This window comes from Papio anubis, chromosome 14 (genome assembly GCF_008728515.1).
Source record: "Papio anubis isolate 15944 chromosome 14, Panubis1.0, whole genome shotgun sequence".
Classification (NCBI taxonomy): Eukaryota; Metazoa; Chordata; class Mammalia; order Primates; family Cercopithecidae; genus Papio; species Papio anubis.
The window spans coordinates 3085236-3099769 of NC_044989.1; the positions used below are offsets into that span (position 1 = coordinate 3085236).

Sequence of the window (14534 nt, forward strand, 5' to 3'; positions counted from 1 at the left end):
CAAAGCTTGCCTACCTATTTTATTTACCAGATTTTGTTCCAATCAACTTTTTCCAAAAATCAAATTCATGCTCATGGGACAAAATGTCACTGATCATTCAAGATACTCAAGTAAGAGCAAGTTATCTGAGAACCTCACAGACCTGAAGGAGGACAGGAGAGGTCTGGGCAGGCAGGCGCCGCTGTGAACACCTCTGTGCCTGGGTGGGACTCACTCCCAGGGCATCAGACCTTACCTGCAGCCCCAAATCTGGCACTCAGACCACGTCACCTTCAGAAACTTCCTCTGCTTCCATTAGCTTTCCTCATCTGTCAGTTGGGAGGGGCCCAACTATATGACGACGAGGTCTGTGTCTCTGTTTAAAAGGACTACTTAAAAATAGTGAGAAATGACCATGTGTTGGGAAAAGTCCTCACTACCCTCTCCAAAGTGAGCTCACTGAGTATCTGTTGAATAAATTTGGGGCGTGGCTGACTTCTTGCAGTCATAACTCAACACCAAATCCCCCAGGACACACTCGGCAGGTCCTTCTTCTGTGCGCAAGGCCCACGGCGGGTCCCTCTTCCGTGCGCGAGGCCCGCGGCAGGTCCTTCTTCCGTGCGTGAGACCTGTGGCGGGTTCTTGCATGAGTGAGGCTCGTGGCAGGTGCAGGCGTCTGGGGCCATCCCTGCTCCCCGACTCCCGTGTTCCTCCTCCCCACACGGCCTCCAGCCTGGGAATGACGGCACACACAGGGTCCATGCACGCTCATTTGGAATGTTTAGATTCTTCCCTCTAATTGCACAAGGGAAGAGCTCTCATATTATCAACGTCTCCAGAAGCAGGAACAACTAGTGGAAGCGGGTGACCGGCACCATCTTTTCCGGGACGCCTGCTGCCGGGAATGCAGAGCGTACACCTGTTCCGTGTTTCTCTCACTAAGTACAATGAAAGCCTGGACACTGCACATACAACAGAGGGTGATTTGAAAGTTGGAGAGAGAGGGCAGGCCCACGAGGGGCATGAGGAGACACGCAGTGGGGCTCCCTGGGGTCTCCTTCTGCCTCATTCACTCCAGACCTGGAGCTGAAGAAGCAGGCAGCCAGGAAACACCACCAAGTAAGGCCCCAGAAGAGCCACTGAAAGCCACGTTTTCAAAAAGGGGCAGCCGAGTAGGACACAAAACCCCTAGACAGTAACCATGTACTCCAGACAAGCAGCCCAGAAAAACCATGTCCGTGCTACCCCAACAGGGAAGCCTGGACTCCGTGTCCCCCACATGGCAAGGGTGGTGGAAGGAGGCCCAGACACCCTTGTGCCTCTTAACCAAAGTGGACCATGACGTCACTGTCAAATGCACAGCGATCAGCCCCTCAGGAGAAAGCAGGAGACGATCTTCAGCATCCGAGTCATCTCAGCTCTCAGCCCTGGGACAAGGGACAATGCATAAAAGGAAAAACTGACAAACTGAACTTCATCGACATGGAGAACCTTCCGGACAATGGAGCATTACTCAGTGATAAAAAGAAATGTGCTTTCAAGCCATGAAAAGACCTGGAGAAACCTTCACTGCTTATTACTAAGGGACAGAAACCAATCTAAAAATCATCCACACTGTATGGTTCCAACTCTGTGACATCTTGGAAAAGGCAAAACGATGGAGATGGTGAAAACATCGGGTTTGCAAAGCGCTTGGAGGGAGAGCATGAGGAAAGAATCATCGTTGGGGCACAGAGGATTTTCGGGGCCGTGAAAAACTCTGTGTGACACCACAGTGGAAGACAGGTGTCAGGACACATTTGTCCAAACCCACAGAACGTCCAGCACCAAGAGGGAGCCCTAATGTCAACGAGGGGCTCTGGGTGACGGTGATGTGCCCATGTGGGTTCATCAGTGATAACAAAGGTCTCACACCAGCGGGGGATATGCTGAGAGTGGGGGAGGCTGTGGGAAATCTCTGTATCATCCACTCAATTTTGCCGTGAACTTAAAATTGTCCTAAGAAAAAAAAAAAGAGAGAGAAACTTTTACTCTGAAAAAGACCCTACTAAAAAGAGGAAAAGAAAAGTGACAGAATAGGGAAGAACATTGCCAGCCGCCTCCACCTCTCAGGAGCAGAGACCTAAAACGCGAAGGGAACGTCTTCTCATTCAGGGTGAACGCACCCGTCCCACCCACATCTGTTTGTCCAGAACTCAGTCCACGGCCACACCCGGCTACAGAGAGGCTGGGGAGTGAGGCTTGTCCTGGTTTGTATTGCCACAGAGGACAGGAGACAGACACTAGGACAAGGAGGTGCCCCTGAACACCCCCACGGCAATGACAGCCACATGCAGGGGTGAGCATGCTTGATTTCTAGACAAGAAAACAATGTCCGCAGGCGAGTTCAGGAGGTCCCGGTGCTGCTGTCCCATTCTCCGTGTTCAGGTCTTCTCAGGGTTTCCCTCCCCCTTCTTTTTTTTTTTTTTTTTTTTTTTGAGACGGAGTCTCGCTCTGTCGCCAGGCTGGAGTGCAGTGGTGTGATCTTGGCTCACTGCAACCTCTGTCTCCCCGGTTCAAGCAATTCTCCCTGTCCCAGGCTCCTGACTAGCTGGGATTGCAGGCACATGTCACGCCTGGCTAATTTATTTTTATTTTTAGTAGAGACGGGGTTTCATGACGTTGGCCAGGCTGGCCTTGAACTCCTGATGTAAGGTGATCCACCCGCCTCAGCCTCCCAAAGTGCTGGGATTACAGGCGTGAGCCACCGCGCCTGGCCTAGCTCCCACTTCTAAGTGAGAGCATAGTTTGGGTGGAGGATGGGAGGAGAGAGGACTGTAAACTCCCCATCGGTGCTGTGCTTATTACCTGGGTCATGAAGTCATCTGTACACCACACCCCTGTGACATGCAATTTACCTACGTCACAACCTGCACACGTACCCCTGAACCTAAAACGCAAGTTTAAAAATAAATAAATACAATTTTAATAAAATATCAGAAATAAAAAGACAATTGAATCCACCTATGGGCACATTGCTGTGAACAGGAGGGTGGCCGCTGGAACCAGTGGTCAGGTTCTACACACGAAGTTCTCCACTTTAACAAAACAAGCTTCTTTCTTTCCTCTGCACCGCGTCTCTTCCAGTTTGGAGAACAAGAAAGATGAAAACAGAACAGGCTTTCCAAGGTGCACTGGCAAGGGGCCACAGAACCCACCAACCCCCACCAAGTTCTGAGCCCCTCCCCACAAGCCCTGACATTAAACTCGGCTTCTGCCCACTGCTCTCTTGGTCCCCAAAACACAAACGCTGTTTGCATTTACAGACACCCTGAACGTGGCGTTGCTGCTGTTGCTAGGAGCACCCCCCAGCTTATGTTTGTTTATCTGATCCTCCTGCGCTACATTTTAAACCTCTGATTAGAAACTTTCCAACAGAAACACTGTGTTCCTGAAGCACACTCCCTTCCTTCGAAGAGGTGCTGTGTGTCACGCCAAGCAGATGGCACTCTCTAGATGGCCACCTTCAAGGAGCTCCTGCTCTCCTGTGTGAACAGAAGGCAGAGGTGGCAGCGAATCCTCAAGCAAGCTTCCTTCTTCTGGCTTACTGTCGGCTCCTTGACAGAAGCTATTTATTTCATGGCGAGTGAAAGCTGGGAGAGGCGAAGATGAATGAGCAAGCACAGACACAGGGCGGCCATCCCTCTGCCCTCACTGGGGTCTGTGGCCCCCATGGAACCTTCCACTCCAGGCCTCCCCTGAGTTCTGCTAATGATTATAAATGGCAAGGAATCTCCGATTTAATTGCAAAAGGTAATGATGCAGTGAGCATGAGATTAGATTCACCACAGAAGGCAATATCCTCAAACAATAAAAAAACATTGAGAAGCTGGGTGTGAAGATGGCTGAAATCGATAGGAAGGTTTCTGTATTAAATACTGTAGTGGAGGGTCACAAAGTGATATTGACAGAACTGCTGACAGTGGATAAAAAAGGGGGAGAGAAAACTAAATTGATCTCTGCAGAAAATAAGTTACAGATTAATCACTCTACCATGAAATCCATTTGAGATGACCGAGGCTCTGAAGATGTGTTCACAGTTTGATTACAGAATAGGTCTCCAAAGTTGGGGCAGATGAGAACCTGCCGCATCCTAACGTGTGGGACTTGGGGTTTCCTTTCTCCCTGGCAACCTCCCTGAGACGGCGAGCACAGTAGGTGTGCAGAAGGCTCCAGCCAGCTCTTCCCACACCAGGAGCAGAGCCCTCTCCCCAGGTGTCTACACCAGGAGCGGGACCCTCTGCCCAAGTGTCTACACCAGGAGCAGAGCCCTCTCCCCAGGTGTCTATACCAGGAGCGGGACCCTCTCCCCAAGTGTCTACACCAGGAGCAGAGCCCTCTCCCCAAGTGTCTGCACCAGGAGCAAAGCCATCTCCCCAGGTTTCTGCACCAGGAGCTGAGCCCTCTGCCCAGGTGTCTACACCAGGAGATGAGCCCTCTCCCCAAGTGTCTGCACCAGGGCTGCTTGGGCTCTCTACAGGAGTGTCTACACCAGGAGATGAGCCGCCCTCACAGTGTCTGCACAGGAGCTGGGCTCTCTGCCCAGGAGTGTCTGCACACCAGGAGATGGCCCTCTCCCCAGGGTGTCTACACCAGGGCTGGGCTCTCTGCCCAAAGTGTCTGCACCCAGGAGATGAGCCCACTCTCTCCCAAGTGTCTGGGAGCCAGGCTCTGCCCCAGATGTCTACACCAGGAGATGAACCCTCTCCCCCAAGTGTCTACACTGGGGCTAAGCCCTCTGCCAAAGTGCTCTGCACTGGGAGATGAGCCCTCTCCCCAAGTGTCTGCACCAGGAGCTGAGCCCTCTGCCAAAGTGTCTACACCAGGAGATGAGCCCTCTCCCCAAGGTGTGCAGAGCTGGGCTCTGGCCATTACCACACAGGAGCAGAGCCCTCTGCTGAGAGATGTCTGCACCAGGAGCTGAAGCCACTGCCAAAGTGTCTTACGCATGGGAGGGCGGGCCCTCTGCCCAAGTGTCTTGCCTAAAGCCTACCATGAGCCTGGCGTTTCAATAGGAAAGTATTTTCCTCCTTCTTCCTGGAGGTTTACGGTTAAGTGAGGGCAGCCCATTGGCACTTAGAGGGAAGGGACAAGGAAGGCATCGCCTTCGACCGTGACCAGGACTCTGCCAAATCTCCCGGAAGGTGGAGACTGTGAACATATCTCCCCGGCCTGCAGGTGTGGTCCACAGGGGTCAATCTCAGGCATGAGACCTCCCCGGCCTGCAGGTGTGGTCCACAGGGGTCAATCTCAGGCATGAAATATGATTCAAGTTTCCTGTTTTATCTTAAAAGTTTGTGTGAAATTTGCATTCTACTCCAAGATATGAAGCTATGCCTTACATTTAAAGTTTCTCATAAAAATAATAAATCTCTTCCTTAAATACCATTGATGCTCCGGGTGAATGCCCAACACTTAATTCCACAGTGAAGGCTGTGAGACTCCCTTTTGTCCATTCAGAGGTTTAAAGCTTTAACAGGACATTTAATATTTTTAAGTCTTACTTCTGTGCCACTTATTAATAATGATGGATCATTATTCATGCCACCTCGTCAGCCTAGAGGGGTGAGGAAAGGACTTATTAATATTCTAAGGCATCATGAGGGAGAAGAGCTAAAAAAACATGTTAGGAACAAATAAATATAAGATGAGGCCATCACTGGAGAAATCTATCCAATGGATGCTTGCGAGATCCCTTTGACTGTGTGTAGGCAACACGGCCCCCAAGGCGTAAATGACATTGTAAGCGCTATCAGTTCAAAGTTCTTCCCTTTTCTCTTTTCTAAAGTGGTTACTTTGACATAAACAAACGCAATGAAATTATGAATGCATGTAAAAACCACATTTTAAAGCAGAAAATTTTAAGAAGTCAAATATGAAAAATATATATTAATATTTACTCTGTGAGAGACAAAGTATTCAAACGATGCATATTTAAAAGCAAAACTCAACCCAAAGAAAGTGCTAAACGTTATTTTCATAACTCATGCAAATACATGAAAAGAGCGAGGCACCACTATGAAATTAAAATGTTATAATTGCTCCTACTTAAAGTATGATTTTACCCAAATATACTTTAAGAATCCATTCATCAAAAGGACAGCACGCTTGAAACAGTAGAAAATACTCCTGGGCATCCCACTCCCTCCTTTGCTCAAAGTGCAGCAAAAGGCAGATGTTTTGCAAACAGCTGGGTTCTGTGCGTCATCTCTCACAAGCCCTGAGTGACATCTAAACGGCTTTCACCTGAAAGACCCCATCACTCAGTTCTTTGATTGATGATTCAGTCTGTTCATTAACTAAGGTCAAAATTCTAAACTGTTGTGAATCAAGAATTATATTCTGAATTTAGCCCAAAGGCCCTATTTATTTATTTATTTATTATTTTTTATTATACTTTAAGTTCTAGGGTACCTGTGCACAACGTGCAGGTTTGTTACATACGCATACATGTGCCATGTTGGTGTGCTGCACCCATTAACTCGTCATTTACATTAGGTATATCTCCTAATGTTATCCCTCCCCGCTACCACCACTCCAGGCCCTGGTGTGTGGTGTTCCCCACCCTGTGTCAAGTGTTCTCATTGTTCAGTTCCCACCTGTGAGTGAGAACATGCGGTTTTGTTTAAAAATACAAAAACAAACGCTGTGTTGTTCCTTTTACTCACCACAGCCTGGCTTGAGCTTTCCTGTAAATCCCACAGCAGGATATGGTTATCGGCCAATGAAATGATTTTCTTCCCATCTCCCATTGGCTCCCACACGACACTAAGAGAAAGAGAAGTACCAAATGTTAACATAAACGTTTGAGATACCCAGGCTGGTAGCTAAGAGCTGTGATACACATTCTTCGTGACGCAGGAACTCTTTTCCTGGCCTGTAGTCGCTAGAGTATTTATCACATTGTCATCTGGCAATGCTGACAACACTTTTATTGTCTCACTGTGATGGACTGAATTGTGCCCCCCTCCCCAGATTCGTGTGTGAAAGTCCCAGCCCCCCACCCGGTGTGACGCTGCAGATGATCCTCGATGTACACGGGGGCTATGTCCCCACATCCATCGTAAGTTTAAAACCCCGTGAGCTGAAAATACAGTGAATGTCAGAGCCAGCCTAGCCTACCTTAAACACGCTCACAACACTCACATCAGCCTACAGCTGGGAAAATCATCCAACACAAGACCTCTTTTATAAGAAAGTGCTGAATATCTCATGTAATGGATTGGATAGAATGGTTGTATGGGACTCAAAATGCAATTTCTACAAATGCATAGTGCTTCCATGCCATTGTAAAGTCAAGAAGCCATAAGTCAGGGACTGTCTGTACTTGAAATGGAACCTTTGGGAGGTGATTAGGGTTAGAGGAGGTCATGAGGGTGGGGCCCTCACAATGGGACTCATGCCCTCATAAGAAGAGACGAAGAGGCCTGGAGGGCAGGCTTCCTCTGTCTCTCTCCATCACGTGAGGACACAGCGAGAAGGCAGCTGTCTGCACATCAGGAAGGGAGTCCTCACCAGGAAATGAATCAGCCAGCACTTTGATCCCGGACTTCCCGCCCCAGGAACACATTTTCATGTTGATGCCACCCAGTATGTGACGCTTTTTGTGGCAGCCCAAGCTAAGACACTCACCAACGTGGGCTTCATCAGGAACTAAGGAATGGACACTGACCAGCAGTGGCCAACGAGACGTGAGGGAGGCCTGTGGGGGCTGGAGGGTGGAGAGTCTTAGGGAGGCAGAGGGGAGAAGGTGATTTGTACAGGATGCCCACATCCTTTGCAGCGATTCCTTAGGCACGCAAGGATAATGGCAAAATACTCGAGGAGATGGGAGGACAGAGTTTAGAGCAGGGCAGAGGAGCTGCCACCGGCCACACCAGGCTCAAGGTCTGCCCTGCCTGTGATGTGAGGCCATTCTAATGTTTGAGCCAGTTGGAGCCACAGTTTCCCATCAACTGCAGCCAAAGCCATCCTAAATGATACAATGTGTATTCAGTTACTCCACGAAGACCAAAATCCTCTCACCTCTGCAATAAAGCCATAAAGAGACCAAGAATTTTTCAGTGTGGTCGCAAATATGGATCTCTGTTTTCTCTGGTGAAATTCTTAAACGCTTACTTACAAAGAAGGGAATTTCATTCCATGTGATTCAACTTGTGAGTAATTAAAGACATCAATAAGGTACTAAAGTATTTCTTTTTTTTTTTTTTTGAGACGGAGTCTCACTCTGTCACCTAGGCTGGGGTGCAGTGGCCGGATCTCAGCTCACTGCAAGCTTCGCCTCCCGGGTTTACACCATTCTCCTGCCTCAGCCTCCTGAGTAGCTGGGACTACAGGCGTCCACCACCTCGCCTGGTTAGTTTTTTATATTTATTAGTAGAGACGGGGTTTCACCATATTAGCCAGGATGGTCTCGATCTCCTGACCTCGTGATCTGCCTGTCTCGGCCTCCCAAAGTGCTGGGATTACAGGCGTGAGCCACCGCGCCCGGCCACACTATTTCTTTTTAAACAGAACACAATACGAATTGATTGGGGGCACCCTTAAGCATACCTCCCTTACACCATCATCTCGAGACTGTCCATGGAGCTATTACTTGTAATCACATTAACATCATTCAAAACCACAATCTCTTTCTCATTTGTAGCTTAAGGAACACACAGAAAGCTCACAGTACTGTGATCAAAGGCACATCACGCCTACATTAGACCAAGAGTTTATTGTATCTTATCTAATCATAATCATAATAAACACATAATACGTAGTAAACAAGACCAAAACTCTATCGCTAGGATGCTGAAAAACCTGCTCCAAAACCCACTGCTCACATCCAGTTAAGACAATGGCTGATCCTAATGGTGAAGATACTTGTTTGGAGCAAAATGATGACACTTCTCTCCGTAGCCCAGTTATTGCAGGTAAACACAGGCAGAGTTCGAACAGCTTGACAATGAATTCCAAGGAACGAAGGGAATGCAGGGAGAGAAGGATGTCATGGGCAGCCCACAGATCTTGTGCTGGTGGGGTAACGCACTGACCCCGTGCGGAACATTTTCTATATGACGGGCAGTAAATTGAGATGGATTCATAAGCTCCCCAGCAGATCTCACTTAGAACTCACATGGGCTTCCCACCAAAAACAAGCAAGCAAAAGGCTGGAGCAAGGAGTATCCGTGTGGGCTATGCCAGCGCGTGCAGTGACAGTGACTTCTCCGAGTGGGACCAGCAAGGTGCAGTCTACGTCAGCACCAAGACAGTTGGGGTCTTTAGTAGAAACTCCAGAAAGGCAGAGATTCCCTTCCCAACTAACTCACACGTCGCAGGATGGGAACTAGCCAGTCTGATGTCAAAGACGACCTAATTATGAATCAAAGTTAAGAGCTCATAAGTTATCCACATGTTTCCCATAGACCAATTTTAATAATGCAACCAATCTTGGCTACCTCCTTCAGTGCCATGAATATTTGACTACAGTGTCTCTAAAGAGAGCAAAGGTTTCTGAATCATACACCCCACGTATTAAAACTCTTCTGTGTTCCCCACAATGACCGGCAACCTTTGGGGCACATAACACTTAATACCTGTTGACGAATTCTAAGTAAGAGTGAAGAATTCCAGGTAAGAGTGAAGATGTCATATTAACAAACGAGACTATTTTAAAATAAATTTAGTTATCACCGTTAGTACATTTGGATTTGGAAAAGAGCCAACAACTCTAGAACGAGGCAATGTTTTAAAGGCCTCTGGACAGCTCTGAAGCTTCGAACACTGTGTTTCAAAGAGCGGCATCCTCAAGTCCTTCCTCAGAAGATGAGGGTGCCCCTTCCAACTGCCCACAGTCCCAACCTGTGCCACCCTCTGGTTTCTGAATCCACAAGAGAACAAAATCGTGGACGAGGAGAGAAACGGGGTGGCTCCAAACAGAAATGTAGGTGATTCAGCAAGCTATAAAAGATGATTAATTCAGAGCAAAATAGACTGGGGGGAAGGAAGCAAAAATACAGGAATTGATAAGACTCCATAACCCAGGGCAGCTGGTTTTGGATGGAATTTGAAACACTAGCGTGTACTCACAAAGCGGTAAGAGCAGCACTGTCTTAGTTTGTAGAAGGAACTGTTCTTAGTCACGGCCAAGCATCACTGGGGTTTACCTGCAGGAAGTTCTAGCTAAAAAGTAGTAAACATCAAAATACGTTCTGAAAAGTTTTCATCTAAATGTTTTAATGTTATTGAGGTTAAACATAGGTGCTTAATAAAACTCAAGAAAAGTAACCTCATACAACTGCAATTTGTCAATTAACAAATACAAAAATTAAAAAGAATAACCCTAAATATTTCAGATAGCTAAGATTTTAATCCAAATTTTTTAAAAAATTGAGTTAAACTCATGTAAAAGCACTGTACAAAGAGGTGCATGTTATATCCCACTGGAGATTAGTGGAGAAGCGGAAGCCGCCCTCTGTGAAGCAACACGCTCCAAAGAGGGAGGCAGACACCAGCATCACGGGTCAAATCTGACGGCAGATATTCAGAACCACGTGTCACAAAAAGGCTACAACCAGCAAGACCCTGCACGGTACCAGTCTGAGATACCACTTCCGGGCCCCACACGAGAATCTTCAGAGGCCCCACTGGCTACCCTGATACACCACACAGAGTGCGACTGTCACCTTAGCTGAGAAACCCCCATGGCCACTCCCAGGCAGTAAGGGAGGTTTCCTTCCCCAACCCCTCAAAAGCAATGCTAGATACACGTGAGTCAGTACACCCAACACGCACCCTCGGCTCCTAGAGCATTCGATAGTGAGTCAGGCACACCAACACTCCACCCTCGTACACTCTAGAGCATTCACAGTGTGTCAGGTGCACATCCAACACGCACCCGTACCCTCTGTGAGCATTCAGTGAGGTCAGGTGCACATCCAACACGCACTCCCCGCACCCCTAGAGAGTCCACAGAGTCAGGTGCACACTACACACGACCCCGCACACCTAGAGCATTCACAGGAGTCAGGTGCACATCCAACACCACCCCGCACACCTAGAGCATTCACAGTGAGTCAGGTGCACATCCAACACGACTCGCACACTCTAGAGCATTCAGTGAGTCGTGGGTGCACATCCAACACGCACTCTGCACACGGTAGAGCCGCTCTCACAGGAGTCAGGTGCACATCCAACACCTACCCCTGCACACTTCTAGAGCATTCACAGAGTCAGGTAAGACCCAACACGCACTCCCTGCACACCCCTAGAGTATCTACAGTGAGTCAGGTGCACATCCAACACCCACCCCGGCACATTCTAGAGCTGCTCACAGTGAGTCAGGTGCACATCCACTGCACACTCTAGAGCTGCCTACAGTGAGTCAGGTGCACATCCCACACCCCGCACACTCTAGAGCTGTCACAGTGAGTCAGGTGCACATCCAACACGACTCGCACATCCTAGAGCTGCTCACAGTGAGTCAGGTGCACATCCAACACGACTCGTACACTCTAGAGCTGCTTCATTAGTGAGTCAGGTGCACATCCAACACTCCACCCCTGCACACTCTAGAGCTGCTCACAGTGAGTCAGGTGCACATCCAACACGACCCTGGTACATTCTAGAGCATTCACAGTGAGTCAGGTGCACATCCAACACGACCCTGGTACACTCTAGAGCATTCAGTGAGTAAGGTGCACATCCGAACCCTACCCCCGGCACACCTGAGCACTACAGTGAGTCAGGTGCATACCCTGCATGGCTCTGGTACACTCTAGACATTCACAGTGAGTCAGGTGCACATCCAACACGACCCTGGTACACTCTAGAGCATTCACAGTGAGTCAGGTGCACACTCAGCATGGCTCTGGTACACTCTAGAGCATTCAGTGAGTAAGGTGCACATCCAACACGACCCCGGTACACTCTAGAGCATTCACAGTGAGTCAGGTGCATACCCTACATGGCTCTGGTACACTCTAGAGCATTCACAGTGAGTCAGGTGCACATCCAACACGACCCTGGTACACTCTAGAGCACTCAGAGTGAGTCAGGTGCACATCCAACACGACCCTGGTACACTCTAGAGCGTTCACAGTGAGTCAGGTGCACACCCAACACGGGTTCTGGTACACTCTAGAGCTGCCTACAGTGAGTCAGGTGCACATCCAACACGACCCTGCTACACTCTAGAGCACTCCACAGTGAGTCAGGTGCACACCCAGCATGGCTCTGGTACACTCTAGACATTCACAGTGAGTCAGGTGCACACCCAACACGACCCTGGAACACTCTAGAGCGTTCACAGTGAGTCAGGCGCACACCCTGCATGTCTCTGGTACACTCCAGAGCATTCAATGCAGCATTCATAGCATTCACTCGGGCACATGATGGCCCGAGTACATTCTTAGGGCAAGAGTCCCCAACCCTAGGACTATGGACTGGTATCAATCCATGTCCTGTAAGGAAATGGGCCACACAGCAGGAGGTGAGGAGTGGGCAAGTGACATTAAAGCCTGAGCTCTGTCTCCTGTCAAATCAGGAGGCATTAGATTCTCATAGGAGCGGGAACCCTGTTGTGAACTATGCACGCAAGGGATCTAGGCTGTGCACTCCTTATGAGAATCTAATGCCTGATGATTTGAGGTGGAAGTTTCATCCCGAAACCATCCACCCTGGTCCATGGAAAAATTGTCTTCCACAAAACTGGTCCCTGGTGCTGAAAATGTTGGGGACTACTGCCATAGAGCATTTAAAATGAGTCAGGTGTGCACACACACAATGGCCATAGGACATTCTAGAGCATTTATAGAGTCAGGAACACACGCACACAATGGCTGAGGTACACGCTAGAGTATGCACAGTGAGTGGGGACACACGCACACAATGGCCATGGTACATTTTAGAGCATTGAGAGAGTCAGTACATGCACACAATGGCTCTAGTACATTCTAGAGCATTTATAGAGTCAGGTACATACAGTCGCAGTGACTGAAGTACACTCTAGAGCATTCACAGTGAGTCAGGTGCACATGTACATGATGGCCATGGTACATTCTAGAGCATTTACAGAGTCAGGTGCACACACGCACCATGACCATGGTACACTCTAGAGCATTCAGTGAGTCAGGTGCACATGTATATGATGGCCGTGGTACATTCTAGAGCATTTACAGAGTCAGGTGCACACACGCACCATGACCATGGTACACTCTAGAGCATTAACAGTGAGTTGAAGACACATGCACACAATGGCCATGGTACATTTTAGAGCATTTATTGTCAGGTGCACATGCACACGATGACCGTGGTACACTTTAGAACATTCACAGTGAGTCAAGAACACACGCACACAATGGCTGAGGTACACTCTCTAGCATCTGTGAGTCAGACACGCACAATGGCTGAGGTACACTCTAGAACATTCACAGTGCATATGGAACACATGCACACAATGGCCGAGGCACACTCTAGAACATTCACAGTGAGTCAAGAACACACGCACACAATGGCTGAGGTACACTCTAGAACATTCACAGTGAGTCAAGAACACACACACAATGGCTGAGGTACACTCTTGAGCATTCACAGTGAGTCAGGTACACAGCACGCAATGGCTGAGGTACACTCTAGAACATTCAGAGTGAGTCCAGAACACATGCACACAATGGCCAAGGTACACTCTAGAACATTCACAGTGAGTCAAGAACACACGCACACAATGGCTGAGGTACACTCTAGAACATTCACCGTGAGTCGGGAACACACGCACACATTGGCTGAGGTACACTCTAGAGCATTCAGTCAGTTGAGGACATATGCACACAATGGCCATGCTACACTCTAGAGCATTTATAGAGTCAGGTGCACATGCACGTGATGGCCACGGACAGCTCTGGGACATTCTGAAGCATCCATTTCATGTCCTAGGGAGCTGATGGTCATAATCAGTGCTCCTGAAAACTTGTTTCCCAAATCCCCTCGCAGATTTTTTTATTTTATTTTATTTTATTTTATTTATTTATTTATTTTTTGCTTAGCAAGACACACATGCATTTGAATGGATCCCAATTCCAAAGTGGCAGAGATTCAAAGCCGAATCAAACATTTGCCTCTACATGCACATCCAGCAGCACAGCATCCTGCACTTAAGAAGAGCATGTGCTCTAAAAGACGCTCTCCCTGCAGACATATCACCGCAACGCCTTCTTCCCCTGGCTAGAAGAAAATGGGTCACCTTAGTCTAGTTTTGCTCCAGGCGTGGAATAAAAGAAGTGGGGGAGAGGAGGGTATTTCCTGCAGGAAATCATGGTGTGCTACTCCACTCATTTTCTCTGCATGCTACTGATTTTATGTCTGCCTTGGCGTGGGCCAAGGGATATACTTCTCTATGAAAAAGCTCATATTTCTCAGTCATATTATCAGAGGAAACTATAAAATGAGTTTCAAGTGGCTCTGTAAGTAACTTTTTAGATCTATGAAGAAAAACTATAACTCAAAAAGAAGCAAAAAAAAGGCTTAAAGAGTAC

The 14534-nt window shown here is 48.2% G+C and overlaps 1 protein-coding gene across 6 annotated transcripts in view; it reads right to left on the minus strand.

Annotated features, from left to right (window-relative positions):
• Positions 1 to 14534, minus strand: part of EIPR1 (EARP complex and GARP complex interacting protein 1) — a 171706-nt gene that overhangs the window by 18532 nt on the left and 138640 nt on the right. For all 6 annotated transcript variants that reach the window (XM_003908237.5, XM_009183639.4, XM_009183640.4 and 3 more), the window contains one exon: positions 6687 to 6786. In XM_003908237.5, coding sequence (XP_003908286.1) covers positions 6687 to 6786 — 100 coding nt within the window. The remainder of the gene's footprint in view (positions 1 to 6686; positions 6787 to 14534) is intronic.